The 21752-nt window shown below is 36.0% G+C and overlaps 4 protein-coding genes and 1 pseudogene across 4 annotated transcripts; 1 reads left to right on the top strand and 4 right to left on the bottom strand.

The window, feature by feature from the left end:
- Positions 1 to 2184: 2184 nt before the first annotated feature.
- LOC18027424 (protein NUCLEAR FUSION DEFECTIVE 4) lies at positions 2185 to 4278 on the bottom strand. The gene has a single exon (XM_024148035.1). The coding sequence runs from the start codon at positions 4046 to 4048 to the stop codon at positions 2306 to 2308; it is 1743 nt and encodes a 580-aa protein (XP_024003803.1). The 5' UTR covers positions 4049 to 4278; the 3' UTR covers positions 2185 to 2305.
- An 8581-nt stretch (positions 4279 to 12859) lies between these two features.
- LOC18027423 (probable glucuronoxylan glucuronosyltransferase IRX7) lies at positions 12860 to 15419 on the top strand. The gene is made up of 4 exons (XM_006409769.2): positions 12860 to 13316; positions 13520 to 13887; positions 14009 to 14259; positions 14892 to 15419. The coding sequence occupies exons 1-4, from the start codon at positions 13046 to 13048 to the stop codon at positions 15352 to 15354; spliced, it is 1353 nt and encodes a 450-aa protein (XP_006409832.1). The 5' UTR covers positions 12860 to 13045; the 3' UTR covers positions 15355 to 15419.
- Positions 13377 to 13472, bottom strand: LOC112081660 (annotated as a pseudogene).
- A 514-nt stretch (positions 15420 to 15933) lies between the features above and the next one.
- On the bottom strand, positions 15934 to 17056 carry LOC18027422. Its single transcript, XM_006409768.2, has 3 exons — positions 16845 to 17056; positions 16346 to 16466; positions 15934 to 16246 (listed from the first exon to the last, which is right to left on the bottom strand). Exons 1-3 carry the CDS (start codon positions 17022 to 17024, stop codon positions 16053 to 16055), a joined length of 495 nt encoding a protein of 164 aa, XP_006409831.1. The 5' UTR covers positions 17025 to 17056; the 3' UTR covers positions 15934 to 16052.
- Positions 17057 to 17395: 339 nt separating this feature from the next.
- Positions 17396 to 19382, bottom strand: LOC18027421 (alpha-L-fucosidase 1). The gene is made up of 3 exons (XM_024147868.1): positions 18715 to 19382; positions 18334 to 18570; positions 17396 to 18258 (listed from the first exon to the last, which is right to left on the bottom strand). Exons 1-3 carry the CDS (start codon positions 19257 to 19259, stop codon positions 17508 to 17510), a joined length of 1533 nt encoding a protein of 510 aa, XP_024003636.1. The 5' UTR covers positions 19260 to 19382; the 3' UTR covers positions 17396 to 17507.
- Positions 19383 to 21752: the final 2370 nt, after the last annotated feature.

Genomic DNA, 21752 nt, shown 5'->3' with positions numbered 1-21752 from the left:
AAAAGCATAGGGTGCAATCGTCCAGCTATGTAGTTTAAGATCACTACAAGCAATGACAATCGACATGTAGTTGGTTTCAATCGATGATAGGTATACATTTAGTTGTTTTTTTTTCCACGATATGGATGTGTTGGGATATCAATCAAAGTCCCACATCGGAAGTTTTAGACCAATATGGTCTAGTATATAAGCAAGATGTCCAACAGTTTTAGTATGATACCTTTTGGGAAGGAGCCCAAAAACAAATATGGGCGGACTTTGCTACTTGGGCTTAAAACGGACAATATCATACTAACAAGGAGTTGGACATGAGCTTGAAAAACCCAACAATTGGTATCAGAGCAAAGTTCTGGAAAATGTGAACCTGGACAAGTGGGTGTGGGCGGTGTGTTCGGTGTGGGAGAGAGAGAGCCCTCAAAGTGATCTTGCGATCGGGGTGCTGGTACTTTGTGTCGAAAGTATTTCTAACGGTGCGCGAAGGATTAGGTTGGGCGATACAATATGGGTGCCAAGTTTTGCAAGAGGTTGGAAAGCCACAGGTTTATGTGGTTCTTGGTTTGAGAAAGGGATTGTTGGGATATCAATCCATCTCACATTGGAAGTTTAGACTAATATGGTTTAGTATATAAACAAGATGTCTAACAATTTAATATGAGATCTTTTGGGAAAGAACTCTAAAAACAAATCCGTACGGATTTTGCCACTTTAACTCAAAGCAAACAATATCAATAAATAGTTAGACATGGACTTGAAAAGCCCAACAGGATGAATCACCAAAAAATATTACATAACTGTTGTATTTGTGTAACGTGAGTCACTATATTTTGTACTATGCCAGGACAATAAATACGTTTTCCCTATATATCAATTTGAAAAAATTACATTCTTATTAACCTGAACTGAGTTCTCTTCAAAATCGCAAAAATTACGGGTTCTATGGAGTATTCAATTTTCAGAGTTTTATGGTTTAGAGCTTGCTAGTTAATTGTTAGGTTTGTTTCCCTTATGTTGGGGTTTCCTCTCCCTTTTTTTAGGGCTAGTTTCTGTGAATTTTTCATTTCCTGCTGGTTTTGTGTATTAAAATCATATTGTATGTTTATATATTTCCTTTGTGTTATATAATGAAAAAAATCAGACGAAAACAAAAAAAAACCTGAACTGGTTTTGAAAGTGTCTCATCCTTTGACAACTACATCACTAGACTCCATCCTTATCAAACTCTGTTTCCAAACCGAGTCTACACCACAAAAAGCCTCTTAACAGCTTATGTATTTGAGATCTTATTTTTAGGTAGATCCATTAGGCAAAACAGGTGTATTAATTAAAGAAAAAAAAACAAAGAGCGAGAGCTACAACGATCTTTGATGTTTTGCGAGCAAAATAGAATGTAAAATGAACAGAAATAACAGGAAAAAAAAAAGCAGAACAGGGATAATGACTATGAATCTTTAACCAAGTTTTTCTAGCATTTCTAGTGGTATTAGTCGATAAATTTAAATTTATAAAAACATTCAAAAAAATTCAAACCTTTTCAAAAGAATTGACTATAGACACCATAAAAACACATTTGGATCACCAAAATTTGAGTGTTATATACCGTCCTTGTGTGATCATGTAACACATGACCAAAAATAAACAAGAATAAAATGTAACCAATGCAAGTAAACTTTTTGCTTCTAAATTCCCCACTTGCAAAGTTTTGATGTAATTGGAAACGAAAACGATTGACCAAAATATATCACATGAACCGATGAACCGCAATGTGCTGGAGTCTCCATCCACACCCTAATAAGTCAAATTATACAATTTTTCTCAAAAGAGTGACAAATTTTTGGCTTTTTCTACTCTATCGCTAGAATTTAATTTCACACACCAGAATATTTCAAATCGTCTAAAATATAGCTCAGATGGGCAAATAGGTAAATCAATAGCTAAGCAGCGTGCGTTATCCACAGTTGGTGAGAGAGAGAATCAGACGCAAGTGCAACATGACAGCTCTTACGATTTAACATTGCAAATGCAACACGTGAACACGTACGTTTTGTAATGATTTAAGAATATGCATGATCACATGATTACTATAACTTTTTTTTGTCTTTTAAATAGACCATTAACCATAATATGACAGAAAAAACGCTTCCACAACTTGGGGCTTTAGTAAATGAATAATAAACCACGTTGAAGATAAAACCAAAGAAACGGCTCTCTACTAATAATTTATTCATCTATGATTAAACAGACACATAACCCTTTGTTTGATAGTGATTTACAGACAAATACAACAGCTTTTGTTTTTTTTCCTTCATCAAGACTTTCTTGAATCAGAGACCAATACAGATTCGGATTCAGGACTTTCCCTAAACTTATTGTAGATATCACCTTTGTAAAACTCTCTCGTCCTTATCGCTAGACCCAAAGATACAAGCGCTCCAAAGAACGTCACTGTAGCCAAAATCACAAACGGCAATTTATAACACTGCCTTCCTAAGCAAGTCAAGTCTTTTACATCTTTTCTGGTTAGCCCTCGAGCCGCTAACTGCTTCAAAGCCTCTCTATCGTAAAGCATTCCCGTGACGCGAACATTCAAGATGTAGGAACCGAGCGGGCTAGCTAGCTGTCCGCAATTGAACAATGTAGAGTAGTACTTGAGTCCAAAAAGTTCAGAGATGATAGCAAACAGCAAAGGAAGCTGCGCGCCAAAAGAGAATCCCATTAGAATCGAAGCTATGTATACCGAGCCTGGTATTGGGAACGCGATGAGAAGGTGGCCCGCGCAACTCAATAAGAGGACTAATGTCATCATGAGCGGTCTAGGCAGTTTATACTTGGCAAGCAAGTATTCGGAGACAAACCCAGAGAACACTCGACCGAAGTAGTTCCATATGCTAACTAGTGACACAAAAGAGCTAACCGTATGGTTCGGGTAGCCAAGTGATTCCCCTATTTGCCCTAGGTTATCTACTGCGGTCAAGCTTGATCCTAAACCGCAGAAAGTAGCTACAAATAAGATTATCATGTCAATGCTGAACAATGCTTGTAGTATTGTGTAGTCTTCCCCTCTTGAAGGGGGAGCAAATATCGTCAAGAAGCAAGATTTCCTCTCTTTCTCTTCTTGATCCAACTTGGTGGTTTTGTCCTGATCAAGATCAAGATCAAGATCGAGTGCCTTCTTTGGTTTCTCGACCTTGACCTCGCTAGGCTCTTCAACCGGCAACTTCTTCATTTCCCACACTTCAATCTCTTGCTTAACCGCAACAGTAAGAGGCACAAATAGCAAAACACAGCATATCGTAGCACTCGCCGTATAAGCGGCTTTCGTGAAATGAACTTGCTTCTCAGCAATGTTCATAGCCATGAGGAACAAAGCCAAGAAGATGGAAAGGTAAAGGAAATTGTAAAACACATTCAACTCATTCCTCTGCCTCACGACCTTCTTCTCTCTTATGGAATACACAAACACAAGCGAAACCACAGCAGGTAACCAAGCGATCAACAGAATCAGAGACATTGAATCGTTTCCATAAATCGCAAAGTAAAGCTGCGTCATGATAGCTCCACTTAAACCAACATAACCCTTGAGCAAACCAAGCATAACTCCTCTGCTTTCAGGGAAGTTCTTGACACAAGTAACCAAAGCTCCTGTGTTTGCGAAATTCTGAGAGTTGGCTCCAATACAAATATAGAGACACATTTGCCAAACCTTTGGTCTCGCTACTTTGCCTGTAACGGTGAGCCAGATCATGAAGTAGCCAACGAAGTTCATCGCCGAACCAATGGTTAAGACGAACCAAGTCGGTGTGACCTCGGCAATGAGACCGGACATGACTCCTACGTTTGCTCCGAGATCTTTGAAGAAACCTAACAGGTTTAACGTCGTCTGGTCGTAACCGAGTGTGGATTTGATGTCTTTGGAGTAAGTCCCAAAGAGATAAGTGGCTCCAGCACAAGCCATGATGAGGAACGAAGCAAACACCATGAACCATCTTCCATTGAAGAGGTGAATCAAGAACCGTACGGTCTCGCCTGATTGATGAATCTCGTTTCCCATCTTGGAAACAAGAGTGTGTTTATAGAACCTAGATCTCTGTTGGTTTGAATCTTGGAAAGATTGAGTCTTTAGAGATTATCTTGGTGGAGAAAATTGAGAAAACCCAAGATTGGTATTGGGTTAATCAAGAATGAGAGCTGAATGATTTAGAAGTACAGGGAGAGAGTCTTCAGGGCTATAAAGCTGAATACAAAGCATAGGATCAGTTTGTATTATATGTAATAGAAGTATTGAAGACAGAGCCGATTGTCGGAAAGTTTTTGAGGAAGATTAAACAATTTATCAAAGCCCAGGAAAATATAAAGATTGACCAATTTATCTGTCTTTACTAATTTTGTCGGTTAGATATTTACTGACCAAAGATAAGGATAAGAAGATGAACAAATGTTGAAAAAGCTAAAATCTCCCAATCTTTTGACAGTAATTTCTAAGAGACTAAATTAGTATAGACAGATAAATGTACGACAAAAAAAAATCTTCATATATTTAGGACTTAAAAGACAGATTAATGGTTAATATATTGGTATAAGTTGAAATTATCTGAAAATCAATCGGTTTAAGCTGACCGAATATCTCTTTTAAAACGCTTATCTAGTTGTACTACATGTGTGATGTGGTCCATGTGGAGGCTGACGAAACAGTATTACAGAAACGTTTGCTCCGCATTGTCTTAAAACATTTTTGGAACAAATATGTGAAATTACCTAAATAAACGAATTCCTTTGAAATGTTTTTCACCTATATACAATACATTTTCCTACGTTCGTTTTCCTAAACGAGTGCATGTATGTATATAGTTGTAAAAACAACTTTGTGCTTCTCTAAAATTATCCTAAATTTTTTTTTTTTATTTTAATTAAGAAAAGGTAATCCGAGCTTTTATCACTCTGACTAATTTTCAAAGGATACAATTAAATAGCCCACTCAAAAAGTTTTTCAAAGGGTTCTAAAATGTGACAGGTCAAATGGGAGTGATTAAATAATTTCATGTTTGCAGAGAATCCATTCCTAACCTATACCAACAAAACAACTCTTCTACAAGTGGGAACCACTAGTCCAACATTACTCAATGTTATAAAGTTCTCTAGCTAATCTTTTTGTACGATAATTTGCAATCTCAAAAAAAAAAAAAAATCATTTTAATTTCATAAACAAACATTGACTCCGCTTGAAAAATTTGAGCTCACCTCCTCTTTGCATGCTCCTTCTCTAAAGCATTTTTGTACAGAACTCATAGCAGCATTGCTTGGATATGTCTACTGCCGACTGGTCTTAAGTTTAGATGTTTAGATTTTTCCTCGGCTGTCTTCACCAAATCGAAGAATTTAATCTGTTGAGTAGATATTTATTCCAATCAACATTATACCATGTATAGTATGAGAGAGATGGTCAGCGGCATATCAAATCTTCTAAATGGTGTAAATTGAAAAGAATCAATGAATATCATTTCTGACTTCATTTCCTCCAAATAACCAATCGAAGCCTAAGATTATTGTTTTTATACATTACAGGTTGCAGAACCAAACTTGAATGTTGTTCTAGAAAGATTGTTAGAAATTTTGAAATGGCAAAACTCAAATTAAAAATAAAATTTTGCCAATCTTGGGATGTATTTAATTTGAATGGCTGGACCCATATAATTTGGTTTTATTTTATATCATTAGTCTGTTTAAGTCTGCGGGCTTCAGGCCCATAACAACTAACCTAGTCTTAACCATGAGTCCACTCAGGCTCTTCCACATGCAACTTCTTCATATTCTACACTTTTACACACTAGCTTGACCGCAAGCCAACCAGCAAATTAAATATCTATCAAAAGTTTGACAATATGTTTCATTCAATACCACAAACTTTGTGAAATTTAAGCGTTTTTTACTACACTTATACTGTTTTGCTATAACTACATATTTATATTAAGTAAGGATATGATATGATATATATATATATATATATACAGTAACCATGAAAAATTTGGTGCATATGACTGAGAATGGATCATACCTTATCCCATGAGATTGCCTGTACTAGCTCCTGAGAGTCGGTCTCACAGAAAATATTACGACTGTTTAGGCTTGACGTGAACAAGATGGTCCATCGCATTGCTTCCGCTTCAGCTTCTATCAAGAGTACTATGTTTTGGTATAGCTTTTGCTCCCATCCAAAGCACCCTTCCTTTATGATTCATAAGAACCCATCCAATGCCACATTTATCTCCATATTTCAGCCAAGATGCATCAGTATTGCACATGCTCTCTAACCAATTAGATCGAAGGGGAATCTATTTAAGACTTCTCGTATTCACTTAATATTTTTTTTAAGGAATGTAATTTTCTAGAATCTAGCTATAGAGTTTTTGAAGTTTTTTTTGTTTTGGTTAAATGAACGTATATATTGATTGATTTATTTATTTGTTTCTTTGTTGACCCAATTTGATTTCGAGTGAAACAGATCATTGATGTTCAGTTCTATGTTCGTGTTAATGTTTTAATATTAAAAAACACAATAGATAGAACAGTTTCAATTATGTATTACTGTATTAGACTAATCGCTACCCACTCATCAACATCTACAATTTTTATATTTGTATTTTATTTATTTTTTCCTTTAAAACATTATATTATGGGTTATAGATTATGTCATTCCAGCTTAACGAAGCAACCTCTTGAAAGTGACTTTATACCTTATAAATTAGTTTTGTAATATATCTAATGCGATGTAATGCGATTGAACACTAATGTTAAGATGAATATATAAACACATACATTCTTATTTAAATGTCGGTTTACAAAAATTGATAGTTTATGATAAGTTGATAACCGAACATGTATCTTATCCCTTCTTAACTTTTACTTAAATAAGTGGTGTAGAAAAGGCGTGGTTGGTAAACTTTTGCATTTCTTCTAAGCTCTAATACCTTATTAGTATTGAATAAAATGTTACTTTACCTTAAATTATCTATGTAACATATATAGGATTTCTAGCTCCAAATGCTTGTATCTATATGGGTTGAGAATATGTACAATAAGGCTAGGTAAGTGAATTCGTGGGATTCTAATATAGTGTTTTTCAAAAAAAAATTATGCTCAAAATCCATATTAAATATTTAAAAACCAATAACGTATGTTTTCACCAAAATAGAACCAAAACCCAGTAACTTACACTGTAGACCACTATTTCATACCGGCGTGGAGCATTTTACCGTTTTCTTATCTGTAGTTTTTTTTTTTTTTGGATTTCCGACCAAATATCGTAATTTGTTTTACTAATATAAGCATCAAATATTTCTATAGAAATATTACTGAAGAATTACAGAGTCGTGTATTGGAAATGCTTTTCACTATATTATTCACAAAGACAAGTACACGAATATATACTACCACAAGAGAATCAGACTTGCCTAAACTATTACAATGACAATAATATATTCTGCTAATGTTAAGAGAACAGAATACGTTGACTGCTAAACTTATGGGATATGATTTGATATCGGATATCCCATTACCCTACCTCAAACTGGAGCATGCAAGTCAAGAATGCCCAGTTTGTGTCTGAAACTTTGGTAAGCTTGTTTGCCAAGTGGTTTGGTAAATATGTCGGCCAATTGTTGTGTTGTGGAGACATGATGAGTGGAGATATTACCTGACTTTATTTCATCACGAACAGCATGACAGTCGTTTTCGATGTGCTTTGTACGCTCATGAAACACTGGATTGGTGTTTATATGTATTGCTGCTTTGCTGTCACAATAAACACGCATCGGTTGCGTATGCGACACACCAAGTGACGTGAGAACATTCTTGATCCAAAGAAGTTCATCACGGAGATATGATAAAGCTCGGTACTCAGCCTCAGTCGACGATTTGCTAACCGTATTCTGCTTCTTCGACTTCCAGGAAATAGGTGACTGACCAAGCTGAACAAAGTAACCAGTGACTGAACGACGAGTAAGTGGACAGCTTGACCAGTCAGAATCACACCATCCAGAAATCTGAAAATCTTTCTCTGAACTCAAAAGAATTCCTTGACCTGGTGACCCTTTAAAATATCGTACAATACGCAAAGCAGCTTGCCAATGATCATCCCTAGGTTTCTGCATAAACTGAGCAAGGATGTGTACAGAGAAAGTAAAATCTGGTCGAGTTGCAGCCAAATAGATAAATCGACCAATCAAACGCCTATAGGGAACTGGGTCTGTCAAAATTGCAGAGGTTGAGAGCGCCAATTTGTGATTCTGCTCTAATGGAAATGTCGCTGGTTTAGCTCCCAATAACCCAGTTTCTGAAATAATATCTAAAGCGTATTTTCTTTGGCTTAGATAAAATCCAGACTTGTTCTGAGACACTTCAATCCCCAAAAAATATTTCAATGCTCCTAAATCTTTCATCTTAAAACAAGAAGAAAGATAATCTTTGAATACCTTCAACGCTTGCTCAGAATTTCCAGTGAGTATCATATCATCAACGTAAATGAGTAAGTTGATGTTAACACTGTTTCTGTCAAACGTGAAAAGAGAATAGTCAGCAAGAGACTGTTGGAATCCATAATCACGTAAGGCCTTAGTGAGTTTCTCGAACCAACAACGCGGTGCCTGCTTTAACCCGTATATCGATTTCCTCAGTCGGCATACTTTTGTTTCATCTTTTGAATAAAACCCAGGTGGTGGTTTCATGTAGAGCTCTTCCTCCAGATCTCCATGGAGAAATGCGTTATGCACGTCCATTTGATATACAGGCCAGTCGTTTCCCGCAGCAACTCTGAGAAACATACGAACTGTTCCCATCTTTGCTACCAGAGCAAAAGTTTCCCCATAATCCTCTCCCTCAACTTGTTTGTTACCTAGAGCAACTAGACGTGCTTTATGTCGTTCAATTGTCCTGTCTGAGTAATACTTGATCTTATATACCCATTTGCTGCCAATTGCCCGCTTTCCTGGAGGTAAATCTTCTAGTGTCCATGTTTCATTCTCTTCTAAAGCAGTAATTTCTTTACTCATGGCTTCCCTCCATTGTTTCAACTTTACGGCAAGATTGAAAGATTTCGATTCCACATTGATGGCAACAGCAACTTGGAAGGCTCGATGTGTTGCTGAAAATCGACTGAAATTGACATAATTTGATATCGGATATGAAGAGGATACCTCAGGTTTGGTCAAAAGTTTTCTCTGTGCTGAGTTCACGACAAAATCACGGAGAACAACAGAAGCAGTTCGACGTCGCTGTCCACGTCCTAGAAGCTCTGGTTCAGGCTGGGCTTCGATCGGATCTGATGACGAAGGCTGCTCCAAGTCAACAGGCGGAGCAGGAGATGGAGCAGAGGGTGAAGTCACAGAAATTTCAGACGTCGACGAGGTCACGTTATTTTCACGAGAAGAAGATGAATTTTCGGGCCAAACCTGTGATGTTGTGACTATTGGGCTTGGTACTGGGCCTGAATTAATTACTGAAATTTTAGCAGGTCCAAACTCTTCTTCTTCAACTAATAAATTAGAAGAAATTGGAGCCCATAATTCTTCTTCGTCCCCAACGCTCTTTTTCGATTCATCGGAGCCAAGCTTAACAAACGGGAACTGATTTTCATAGAAAATCACATCACGAGAAACGAAAAACTCCCGCTTCTCCAGATCATATAATTTCCAACCCTTTTTACCATAGGGGTAGCCAACAAAAACGCACTTTCGACTTCTTGATGCAAATTTATCTCCTTTTTGAGCTTGATTATGTGCATAACACAAACTCCCAAACACTCGCAAATGTTCATAGTCAGGCGCTTTCTGATACAACTTTTCAAACGGAGTTAATCCTTGAATTGTAGAATTTGGTGTTCGGTTGATCAAATAACCAGCTGTGAGAATACACTCTCCCCAAAATTCAATTGGCAAATTCGCTTGAAATTTTAAAGCTCGAGCAACATTTAAAATATGCCGATGCTTCCGTTCGGCTCTACCATTTTATTGGGGTGTACCCACACATGAAGTCTCATGAATAATGCCTTGTTGTTAAAAATAACCAGTTAAGCTCGTAAATTCGGCTCCGTTGTCACTTCGTAAACTCATAACCTTCGTCTGAAACTGCCTATCAACCATGGAGATGAAAATTTTCAAACATTTGGGTGCTTCTGTTTTGTCAAGCAGAAGATGAATCCATACACTTCGAGAGATGTCGTCGACAATCGTTAAAAAATAACGTGCTCCACAATGTGAAGTCGTCCGATACGGACCCCATAAATCAGAATGGATTAACTCAAAAGCTTTTGTAGTTTGATTGAGACTTGATGGAAAAGAAGATCTTGTTTGTTTAGCTCGGAGACATACATCGCACGCCATTTTGGAGACTTCTGACGAAACGTGAACATCTGGGAGCAAACCAACAATTCCAGGAGACGGGTGACCCATTCGATTATGCCACAATTCATAAGCTTTCGCATTTTGCGTAGCAACAGAATTCACCATTTCTGTGCTATGAAAATCGAAGGTTCCACCCACTTCTCGCTTACCCACTCCAATTACCGTCCTCGAAGCTCGGTCTTGAACAACCAGAAAACGATCAGCCAATTGTACCACACAGTGATTTTCATCCATTAACTGTCCTAGAGATATCAGATCAGACTTCATTTCTTCAACAAAAAAGACAGATTTCAATATCAGATTTGATCCCAATATAACCGAGCCCTCTTTAACCGAGATTCGTTCGCGCCCATCAGCCAAAATGATTAAGACAGGAGCAATATCTCTGACATCAGATATAATGTCATATCTCCCAGTGAGATGATGTGTAGCACCTGTATCCATAATCCATGAAGGAATAGAGCGCTTACAAGAGTGTATTTCGGTGTTGACGGTAGGCTTCTTAGCGTTCAATAGGTTGAGGATCGTACACCATTGTGTCGCTTAAGCCGCTCACACCGTCTCTATCTTTGTTAGTGATGACATAATTAACATGTTCATGATTCATGATGCTGGGCACATGAACAGTATTCGCATAAACTCCAAATCTTCTTCCTCCAATTGTTTTTATTTTCGATCTTATATCCGTGCGCCGCAATGATCTGTTGTTGTCAGATCATCAGAAGAATTTATTCTTCTCACCTCTGTCATCGTTGATATTGGATTCACAGTTTTCGGAGTCAGATTCGTTCCATCAATCAGGGTCGCATTCAGGTTCAGATTCATTGAGTCATCCATCGTCGTTGCTATTGTGTTCGTGTTCGTCGGTTTTGAAGTCACGTGTGAAATCATGATCATCGTGTTTGTGTTTCAAAAGAAGATTATCAAAGAAATAGGAAATCAAAATTGTTCAGGCTCTGATACCATGAAGAATTACAGAGTCGTGTATTGGAAATGCTTTTCACTATATTATTCACAAAGACAAGTACACGAATATATACTACCACAAGAGAATCAGACTTGCCTAAACTATTACAATGACAATAATATATTCTGCTAATGTTAAGAGAACAGAATACGTTGATTGCTAAACTTATGAGATATGATTTGATATCGGATATCCCATTAATTACACCGATCACCGATGTTCCAAGACTACCAAGTGTATGCTGATTTTTACGTTAGTACGTACGTGAGTGTACCTAATTTGATTATACAAGCACACACACATATCAAAATAGTCATGTCACATTTTCTAAGTGTATACAATTTTTTCTTTCAAATCCCTTATATCATATCTTCAGATAGGTCGTAAGGATGTATTCCGATAATAATAAGAATCTTATAAAATTATTACATACATATGTATATATATATATATTTATGTTTCTTTATTTTCTGTAAACTATTCTGTATTATATACGTTTTATTCAAATTAGCTAGCAAACATTTTTAACAGTTACATGTTTTGACTAACAACTTAATAAGTATTGCGAATCTAAAACATTCGCATAACAATTTTCATACAAGCTAATAATTTCTTAATATGTTCGTTGGTTGAATGATTTTTATATATATATATATATATATATATAAGTGATATTTCATTTCTTTTACAAAAAATCATAAGTTTATAACCCAATTTAATATTATGTATTCTAGAGCAAAGCGCTAAATATATCTTAGATCTTATAAATTCAATAATCATTGAATTTAAAGAAGGTGGTCTTCGAACACCAACATATAAACGTGGAATGAAAAATGTGTTTTTGTTTTGAGAAAGATGGAAAATGTGTTTGCTTTAACTAGGATTAAATATGTAAATATGTTGAATGCTAAAAGTAAACAATTTTCTACATGAAATATAATATCTTATCTGTGAAAGTGGTTTCACTAAATTTAGTTTAATGAAATATATATAGTTTGGTGGCTACCTGGTTCCCGTTGGTTATCTATTAGAATTGGGTCCATTATCCCTTGCCGTGTACGCAAATACTATCATAACATAATCTGATGAAGGATAATTTTTAGTATTTAATGTATACAATACCAACCAAAAAATTGCAGTACTTAAATCAATCTACTGCTAATGAATTCGAAAGCTTAGGGAAGTCTTTTCAATGTTGCTAGTCATTTTCTGCCCATTCTCTATTTACAGTTTTTGATCTGAAGTACGACTTGTAGTTGTAAATATTATATCCATAACTCTAATAATTTCCTATTAATTCGATAACCTTGTAAGTCTGTAACATTTTTGGTATAGGAATTTATTAATAAAAGATCCATTTCGCTTACAAAGAAAAAATTGAAAACAAAAAGAAAAAGAATAAAAAAATGAGAAACCAAGAAATCATTAAAAAAATTTGAATGTTTTATATCTCTCAAGAGTCGGAACAAAAAAAAAAGATTAATTGGATAGTATAGTCTTCATCAAACTTTCTCCAACTTCTATTGCTCCACCTTTCACCATTCCTTAATCTCTACTTTATCTCTCAAACCCAAATCCGAAAACCCCTCTTTACCAACTTAAAAATCCTATTAACTAATTCCAACAATCAGATGATTCGAATCAAACAAGAAGAGGCCGTAAGATTTATCCCGGCAAATCAAGAACGATGATAACACAGAAACAGAGAAGAGCAGAGAAAAGTCTCTGCTTAAAAAACTACTACAAATGGATCCTCTGCTTTTCACTCACTCTCTATTTTCTTGCTTCCTTCTTTGTCGATCATGACCAAGAAGACCATCCTTTATCTTCTTCTTCCCGATCAAACCCTCTTCTAACTAACCCTAAACCAAAGCTTCTCGCTTCTCGTGCCGTGTTTGAATCAAAAATCCATGATAACACCCTTGGGTTTGCCCCTCAACGTCCCAACATCAGAACTGGTATACATACGTACATGATCATTTTAGGTCATGGTTTTAAAGGGCTTAATGTTCTTTTCTAGAAATAAAAATTTCCGTTTGTGTGTCATCTTTGTGCAGTGGCCAAACTAATATTGTCTATATCGTTTCAATTTTATTGGATGTTTCCAAAGGGACTAAAAGTTTCATTTTTTATAACCGTTGTTTTAATATATTTTTTTCAGATGTATTCAACAATTTGAAAATCTACGTCTATGACTTGCCTTCCAAGTTCAACACAGATTGGTTAGCCAACGACAGATGTAGCAACCACCTCTTCGCCGCGGAAGTGGCTCTTCACAAGGCGTTGCTCAGCCTTGACGGGGACGTAAGGACGGAAGATCCGTACGAAGCTGATTTCTTCTTCGTCCCGGTCTATGTCTCATGCAATTTCAGCACCATCAATGGCTTTCCAGCGATAGGTCACGCGAGATCGCTCATCAAAGAAGCGATCGGGCTCGTCTCGACTCAATACCCGTTTTGGAATCGAACTAGTGGCTCTGACCACGTCTTCATCGCCACACACGACTTTGGCTCTTGCTTCCACACCATGGTTAGTAATAAAAATAATATTTTTTTATTTCTTTGGTTTTTTTTTTGTTGCCAATTTTAGATATTTGTTTAAATTGTAAATGAATTTTGTTTTTGATTTTTTTGTTATTTGTGTTTTGAAGGAGGATAGAGCAATTGCTGATGGGGTACCAAAGATTTTGAGAAATTCTATAGTTTTGCAAACTTTTGGTGTTACTTTTAAGCATCCATGCCAAGAGGTAGAGAACATTGTGATACCACCGTACATCTCGCCGGAAAGTTTGCACAAGACTCAAAAGAATATTCCGGTAGCTAAGGAACGAGACATTTGGGTTTTTTTCCGAGGCAAGATGGAGATTCATCCCAAAAACATCAGTGGCCGTTTTTATAGCAAGTAAACATTCTTTTTTGTTTCTCTCTCTCTTCATTTTGGGTCAAATTCATCCATATTTGACATGTTCATTTCGAGTAAAATTTTGGGTAATTGTAAAAAAAAAAGAAAAACGGTATTTAAGGTAACTAATTACCCGAAATGCAGCTTTTAAAAAACGGGTCGGATAACGTAAGTAGTGGACAGAGTACAAATAATTTGGCTAATTAATTATCACTAATATGGCGGCGTCTTATTTTTAAAAATTTTGGATGATTTCAAGAATTTGTTTATAGTAATTTTGAAAACTTATAAGGGTGACTCGGATAATAACTCGATTTTTTTCGTTTATCCTAGGTTCAAGAATTTGTTTATAGTAATTTTGAAAACTTATAAGGGTGACTCGGATAATAACTCGATTTTTTTCGTTTATCCTAGGTTCAAGAAGTAATTTTTTTTTTTTCATCTTTGGCTAAAAAGTCAAATATTTTGGATTGGACGCGTAATACACATTAGTATCTAGATAATGACATAGCAATAGTACTATACAAATACAGAAAGCTATTAGTTAATTAATATGGTTGGGGCATAGCTCATAATGACTCTGTACCTAAAAATTAGTTAATTAACTTCGTCTTATTACCTTTTGTTTTCAGGCGAATAAGGACGAAAATATGGAGGAGTTATGGTGGTGACCGGCGGTTTTATCTCCAGCGACAAAGATTTGCCGGTTACCAGTCAGAAATCGCTCGTTCTGTTTTCTGTTTGTGTCCTCTCGGGTGGGCCCCATGGAGCCCGAGACTTGTTGAATCGGTTGCTCTTGGCTGTGTGCCCGTTATAATTGCCGACGGGATCCGTTTGCCGTTCCCTTCTGCCATGCGGTGGCCGGAAATATCTCTCACGGTGGCGGAGAAAGATGTTGGAAAGTTGGGGGAGATTTTGGAACACGTGGCGGCTACTAATTTATCTATTATACAGAAAAACCTGGAGGATCCATCTATTAGGCGAGCCCTTATGTTTAATGTTCCTCCGAGGGAGGGAGATGCCACGTGGCAAGTTTTGGAGGCTTTATCAAAGAAGTTGAGTAGGTCTACTAGAAGGTCAAACGCTTTCATGTAATGCAGTTCACTATATTTTTGACAGGTGTATATTATTGAAATTTTTTAAAAATCTTTATATTTTTTTTTACATTTCACACCCAAATTAATAAAGAAAAAGATTATATAATTCTAGAGACTAACAAAATAGTCACAATTTTAAACTCTACATTTTAAGTTTGTAATTCTTAAACAAAACGCTGAACCCAAATCGTTCACTCTAACCATTTCTTTTTTCTGCTAAAGATTTCATTGAAATTCCAATTCACAATCGTTGTTTACAAAGACTAGAAGAAAACTTGGACAAACATGAAATAAACACTATTGAAACAACGTATATGTTTTTTATTAAAAATAAAAAATCTAAAACTAAACCTTAAATCCAAAACAATGTATATCCTTTATGCTTTTTTTTTTTAAAAAAATGTGTCTATTAAACAAAAAAGTCTAATTTACCGGATTCCAACTAATGACCTATTACAGTCCTCTGTCAACTGAGTTAAGATCGGATATGATACTCCATGTTGTTTTAAGAAAAAAAAAAAACTGTTTCTTGATATATTTAATTTTCAATGTAAACTTTAGAGCAGAGGGACAACTTAACAACGAATTAGAGTATTCACCGAGACAATCAAGTGTTAAACAAACAACAAATAGAAAGATACAAACAACTTGCGATTATAGCATTTATATGTGTAGCTAATCCAACATTAGAAACTCTCATTTCTTGGTGGAACAATTCCCCAAAGAAGCATTACTTGTGCAAAGCCGTCTCAGTGTAACTATTGCTGGTTGAAATCCTGATCTTAGAGGAACAACTGAAGCCACTCTCATGTGTTGCGCGTTTAAGTTGTGTGGCCGAGTCAATGTCATCCTAAGCATTTCTCCATCAAACACCTGATTAACCATTGATGCTGCAAATCGTGTACACACCAACAAACATTCAAAGTGAAATCATCTCAAAAAAACTCTTAAAGGTTTTACTAAAAGTTGATTGATGATTTTTCTTTTACCGGTTGTAGGATTGAGCTTAGTGAAGTGGAAGAACTCATCGGCTGAGCAACCGAAGAGAACAGTCGCAGCTCTGTCAAAACATATCACAGTTTTAACTGATGTATCTGTTGCTATAGACATCTGCCAGATTAACAGACACATATTCAGAACAGTGTATGAACAAAACAAAAAAACACAAACTTTGATGTTTCAGTTTCTCAATTCCACAAGCTCACAGATTCAAAGCAGATCAGAGTGTTAATTGATTTATCAGTTACTATAGACATTAACAGACACAGATTATGAAATGTGGAGGAAAAAAGACTTTGATTCTTTGAAGTTTCAATTTTTGATTAATAGATACACCAAAAACTTAGTTCTTTGACAATTGATAGACTCCTTAGGACACTACACATTGGGGCAAATCCCTAAAAGTGACAAAACTGATAACTATCTATAATTCCAACAGAAAACGAAAATTCAGAAAGAAGAAGAAGATCAAGGGTTCGGGGTTTGTACGAGAATCCGATAAAGAAGTTTGGGTACTTTGGATTTGCAGAATTTGCAAACTGACGATGTAACACCATTGTTGTTATCTACGGGAAGAACTCTCTCGCAGCGAGAACATACTCTGTAGCAATAATCTGTGAGGTCGACGGCAAGCAACTGGCAAAGAACCGTTTGATCGGCGGCTTCCATTTTCTTTTAGGGCTTTTTGTCGAATTTTCAAAGTTTCCTCCTTTCCATTAAATATATCTGAAATATAATCGAGCCTATTCACAAAAGATATGACCCAAATCCCCAAACTTATGACAAAGAAATGAAAAAGAGAGAAAGTTAAGAGCCTTTTTTGTCAAAAAAAGTTAAGAGCCTTTAAAACTGGAAAATGGAGAAAGTGGAAGAAGAAGAAGTAGAAATGAGGAAGATCAGAAGAAGAAGAAGAAAGAGAGAAAGGAGACGAAGCTAATTCAAGAAGCTATTCTCAAATTTGACTGATTCAAATTTGTGATGATTCGTTTACGGAGGAGAAGGCAAATGATAAATACAAGAAACTAATGGTCTTAAATTGATAGCTGAATCAAAACTAATCATTTTATTTGCTTTAGAATTCACAAGGATAGTGTCAAATACATAACTTTGATTGATTGATGTGCAACGCACAATACAAGAAAACCCAACACTTTATGTGGTGAGTCTCTCAGAGATGAGTTGTTGCTCCTCCTGAAGTGTCCTTGTGATTGTTATCTTTGATGAGTTTCTACTCGAAACCGAAAACTTATCCATGTAGATTCCAACGTACGATATAAGCGGATCGGTCCTGGCTTTGTCCACTACGAGCTTCAGAGACCGAGACTCGACTCTCGGAAACCGTAAAAGCCTCTTCAACCCAACCGTCGTGCCATTCACGACTCTCGTCCACTTTCCACTTCCAATGTTCCTCGTCTCGAGATGAAAAGACGCAACTCTCTGACCCATTTGGATCGGTTCTTGAACTTCCAACACATTGAAACTAACCGAGTCTTGAAACTCAAAATACAACTCCCATTCCTTCTGCTTCTCCTCTGGAGCCCAATACTTATCTAACCCTTCTTCCAAAACGTTCTTAGGACCAAACTTTGAGCTCTGGCCGCCACGGACGCTGCTGGAGTTAACCGCGGCTTTGCGAGCGAGATTGTTCGAGAAAACCGATGTTTTAATCTCACGGAACTCCTCAAGTACCTTGATGTCTTGTTCAGATATCAGTCCTGAAGAGTTAGGAGGTACATTGAGCAAGAAGAGACAGTTTCTTCCCACCGTGTTATAGTATATATCCAGGAGCTGAACCGCCGGTTTGGGTGACTCCAACGCGTGCCAAAACCAACCCGGTCTGATCGATATATCGCATTCCGCAGGTACCCAATCTTGCCCAAAGCCATCACCTTCAAGAGAATACCTGCAAGATCAAACAAATTCAGCATCTTGAGATCTATAAAAGGTTTTGAACATTTTGAGAGAGTGTGTTACTAACAGAGGGTCAGTGCCTCCGATTTTGGCATTGGTTCGGTTAAAGAGAGACCAGCAAGTTGAACCGGCGACTCCATTTTCGTTACCGATATACCGGACATCTGGACCGGCGTCGGAGAAGATGACGGCGCCGGGCTGAAGCTGGTGGATCAAACTAAACCAAGTATCGAAGAAATATTCCATGTATTTTTCTCCTTTTCCTTTTGCTCCATCTAACCAAACTTCTTTGATCTCTCCATACCTAAAACGAAAGATCCAATGTTGAAAAATTTGGGAAATGGAAATGGAATCGGAATCGAAAACCCATAACGAAAGATCCCATCTTTCACAATTTGGGAACTGGAATCGGAATCAGAATCAAAAACCCATGAGAAAAGGAGCTTACTTGGTAAGTAACTCGGTCATTTGACTCAGATAATACTCGTTATACCCCAATGTCTCCCCGTAAGATCCCTCGTGCCGATCCCACGGAGAAAGGTAGAGACCGAGTCCGATACCGGCGGCCGCCGCCGCGGAAGCTAGTTCGGCCACGACGTCGCCGGTTCCGGCTCTCCAGGGACTCGATTTGACGGAGTAATCGGTGTATTCGCTGGGCCAGAGGCAGAAACCGTCGTGGTGCTTTGCTGTGAGGATGACGCGAGAGAAGCCTGAGTCTTTAGCGATTTGGACCCATTGGGTCGCGTTGAGATGGGTCGGGTTGAAAACGGACGGGTCGGCTTTTCCGGAGCCCCATTCTGAGTCGGTGAAAGTGTTGGGTCCGAAATGGAGGAACATGGCCATGGATCCGAGCTGCCATTGGAGCTGTTGTGATGAAGGGAGGGGTAAAATTGGAAGTGGGTGTGGTTTTAAGGGTGTGGAATTTGAAATTTTGAATAAAGAGACGATTGAGAAGACGAAGAAGAAGAAGAAGAAATGAGTGATTAGAGACATGGGTCTTGAAGATTGTAGTGGATTTTTCTCTTCTACGATTTCTTCGTCTTCTTCAGTTCTTGAGTGGAGTCTTGTTGTATCTTTTGTGGAGAATCTTTTAAGTTTGGGTGTAATTAATCAGTTTGGCTTGGAAACTGTAAGGGCAAACCTCAAATATAAATAAATATAAGATTTGATGGTGTTTGTTCCAAGCAAAACCTCAAATCTATTACCACAATTTTTAAAATATTACAGTATAGTATTTAATTTTAATCATTATTAATATATAACTTTATAAATAACAAAACACATATATTAAAAATATCATTAACTAAAATAATATAATTAGCTTTATAATAAAATAAATATTATATTATAAGATAAAATTATATAAACATAATAATAAAATACACAAACTAAATAATAAATTATTACATTACATCAAATTATTCAATAAAACTATTTTCATAATATTCCCAAATATGATCAATCAATGCATTTCGTAGTGATAAACAAGCTCTGTTGAAATCGGTATTATCATTTATTGCCATTTCAACTGTTGTCTCTGGAGTTGGCCTTACATCTCTAATTGGTGCTTTGATGTCACGTTCATCTTCAATTATCATGTTATGCATTATAATGCACGAATGAGCTTGAAAAGGAAGGCGAATTATTGAAAGATGTTGGATCTCCAAAATTATAATTCATTTCTACTAATTTTTTAAAGTGAATTAAGTTGTGATATTGTGATGTATTTCTAACATCTATGTGTGTGTTTTTATAGATAATTTTTTTTTATTATTTAAGAAGATAAGAAAATCTTGACAAATTAATCTACACCATTCATTAGATTTCATTTATCAACAACCGTGAGATTAAAATCATATCCTTTATATCCAACATATCCACTTTGTCCACCATATAAGATAAGAAAATCTTGAGAATTAATCTATACCATTCATTGAATCTCATTCATTATCAACCATTAGATTAAAATTCTATCCACCTTATTCACAAAATGAGATAAGAATATCCTTATAAACTAATCTACACCTTTCATTGGATATCACTCATTATCAACCCTTAGATTAAAATCATATCCATCCTTGTAAAATATCTACAAAATTGATTTGTGGCCATTCATTTGAAATCTTATCCATCCATCATTTTGTATAAATAAAACATTTGAACCAATGAAAAATCACAACTCCACTAACTCTTTCTTCTCTTAAAAAATATGGATAAAAGTAGAGGTTCATCATTCAATCAACATGAAGATGAGTTATTATGTCGTGTCTATCTAGAAATATCACAAGACCAATTTCTAGCAATAACCAGTCTTTGGAGAAATTATGGGTAAAAATACAAAATAGTTACAATGAAAAAAAAATATGGGTTGGGAAATTAGAAGTAATAGATCTCTTCAAGGTAAAATGAATACTATTATTTATGCAGTCAGGAATTTGAAGAGCTGCATCACCCAAGTGAAGAACATGCATCCAAGTGGTGCATCTGAATATGACATTGTAAGTATATTTTTTTTTTTACTCCATTTTTTATATGGTATTTGTTTATATATTTTAATAAAATTATGTTTCAAACACTCTACAGATGGAAAAAGCCAAAACATTGTTGATTCAAGATCTAAAGCTGAAAAAAAGTTTTAAATTTGACCATGTGTGGACTTTGATGAAGGATATCCCAAAGTTTACCGACAATGTCACCGTCGGTATTCCAAATACTCAAAATCTTGAAAGCGATATTGTTGGCTCTCCGACATCACAATCTCCTGGTGTGTCTTCTTTTTCGATCAATTTAAGTAGCGATGACGGTGGGTCAAATTCATCACAACGTCCGATAGGATCAAAGAAAGCAAAACTCAAAAGGAAGATTACCAAAGGTAATAACTCATCTATTGATACTTTGATTTCATCAAACGATCAACTCTTTGTTTTCTTAAAAGAAAATGCATCAAGTATGGGCAAAAGTGTTGAGAGTGCTCAATTACGTATGCAAAATCAAGCAAAATAATTAGCCCTAAAAGAAATGTATGGGGAAAATAAAATATTGTTAACAAATTTAGACTCTATCGTTGATAATAATACCCGTGAGTTTATTCGGTTTGAACAAGTAAGAATCATACAAAAAAGAACTCAAGAACAACCACCACCTCCGGTTGCACCAAATTTTGGACAATATTTTGAAGATATTGGAGGTTTGGGATCAAACTTAGCGGAATATTAGTATGTTGTACTATTTTTATTTGGGTAATATTGAAGTTTTTATGCTGTTTTATTTATATTTTTGTTACTTTATTTTGTATTAAATTTTCTAAATGTAATATTGTTGTTGTGTAAAATTTGGGTTTTATGTTATGTAATATTTCTTTTCTAATGATATTTTTAATTTCAGTTTTTTAATGTAATTTTATATGCAAACATAAAATTTATAAAGATAAATGTAAAATATTTATGACATATATTGGATTAAAATGATAAACATAAAAAATAAAGT

Source organism: Eutrema salsugineum, unplaced genomic scaffold, assembly GCF_000478725.1.
Source record: "Eutrema salsugineum unplaced genomic scaffold, Eutsalg1_0 scaffold_10, whole genome shotgun sequence".
NCBI lineage: Eukaryota > Viridiplantae > Streptophyta > Magnoliopsida > Brassicales > Brassicaceae > Eutrema > Eutrema salsugineum.
This window is presented reverse-complemented; position numbering and strand designations above follow the sequence as displayed.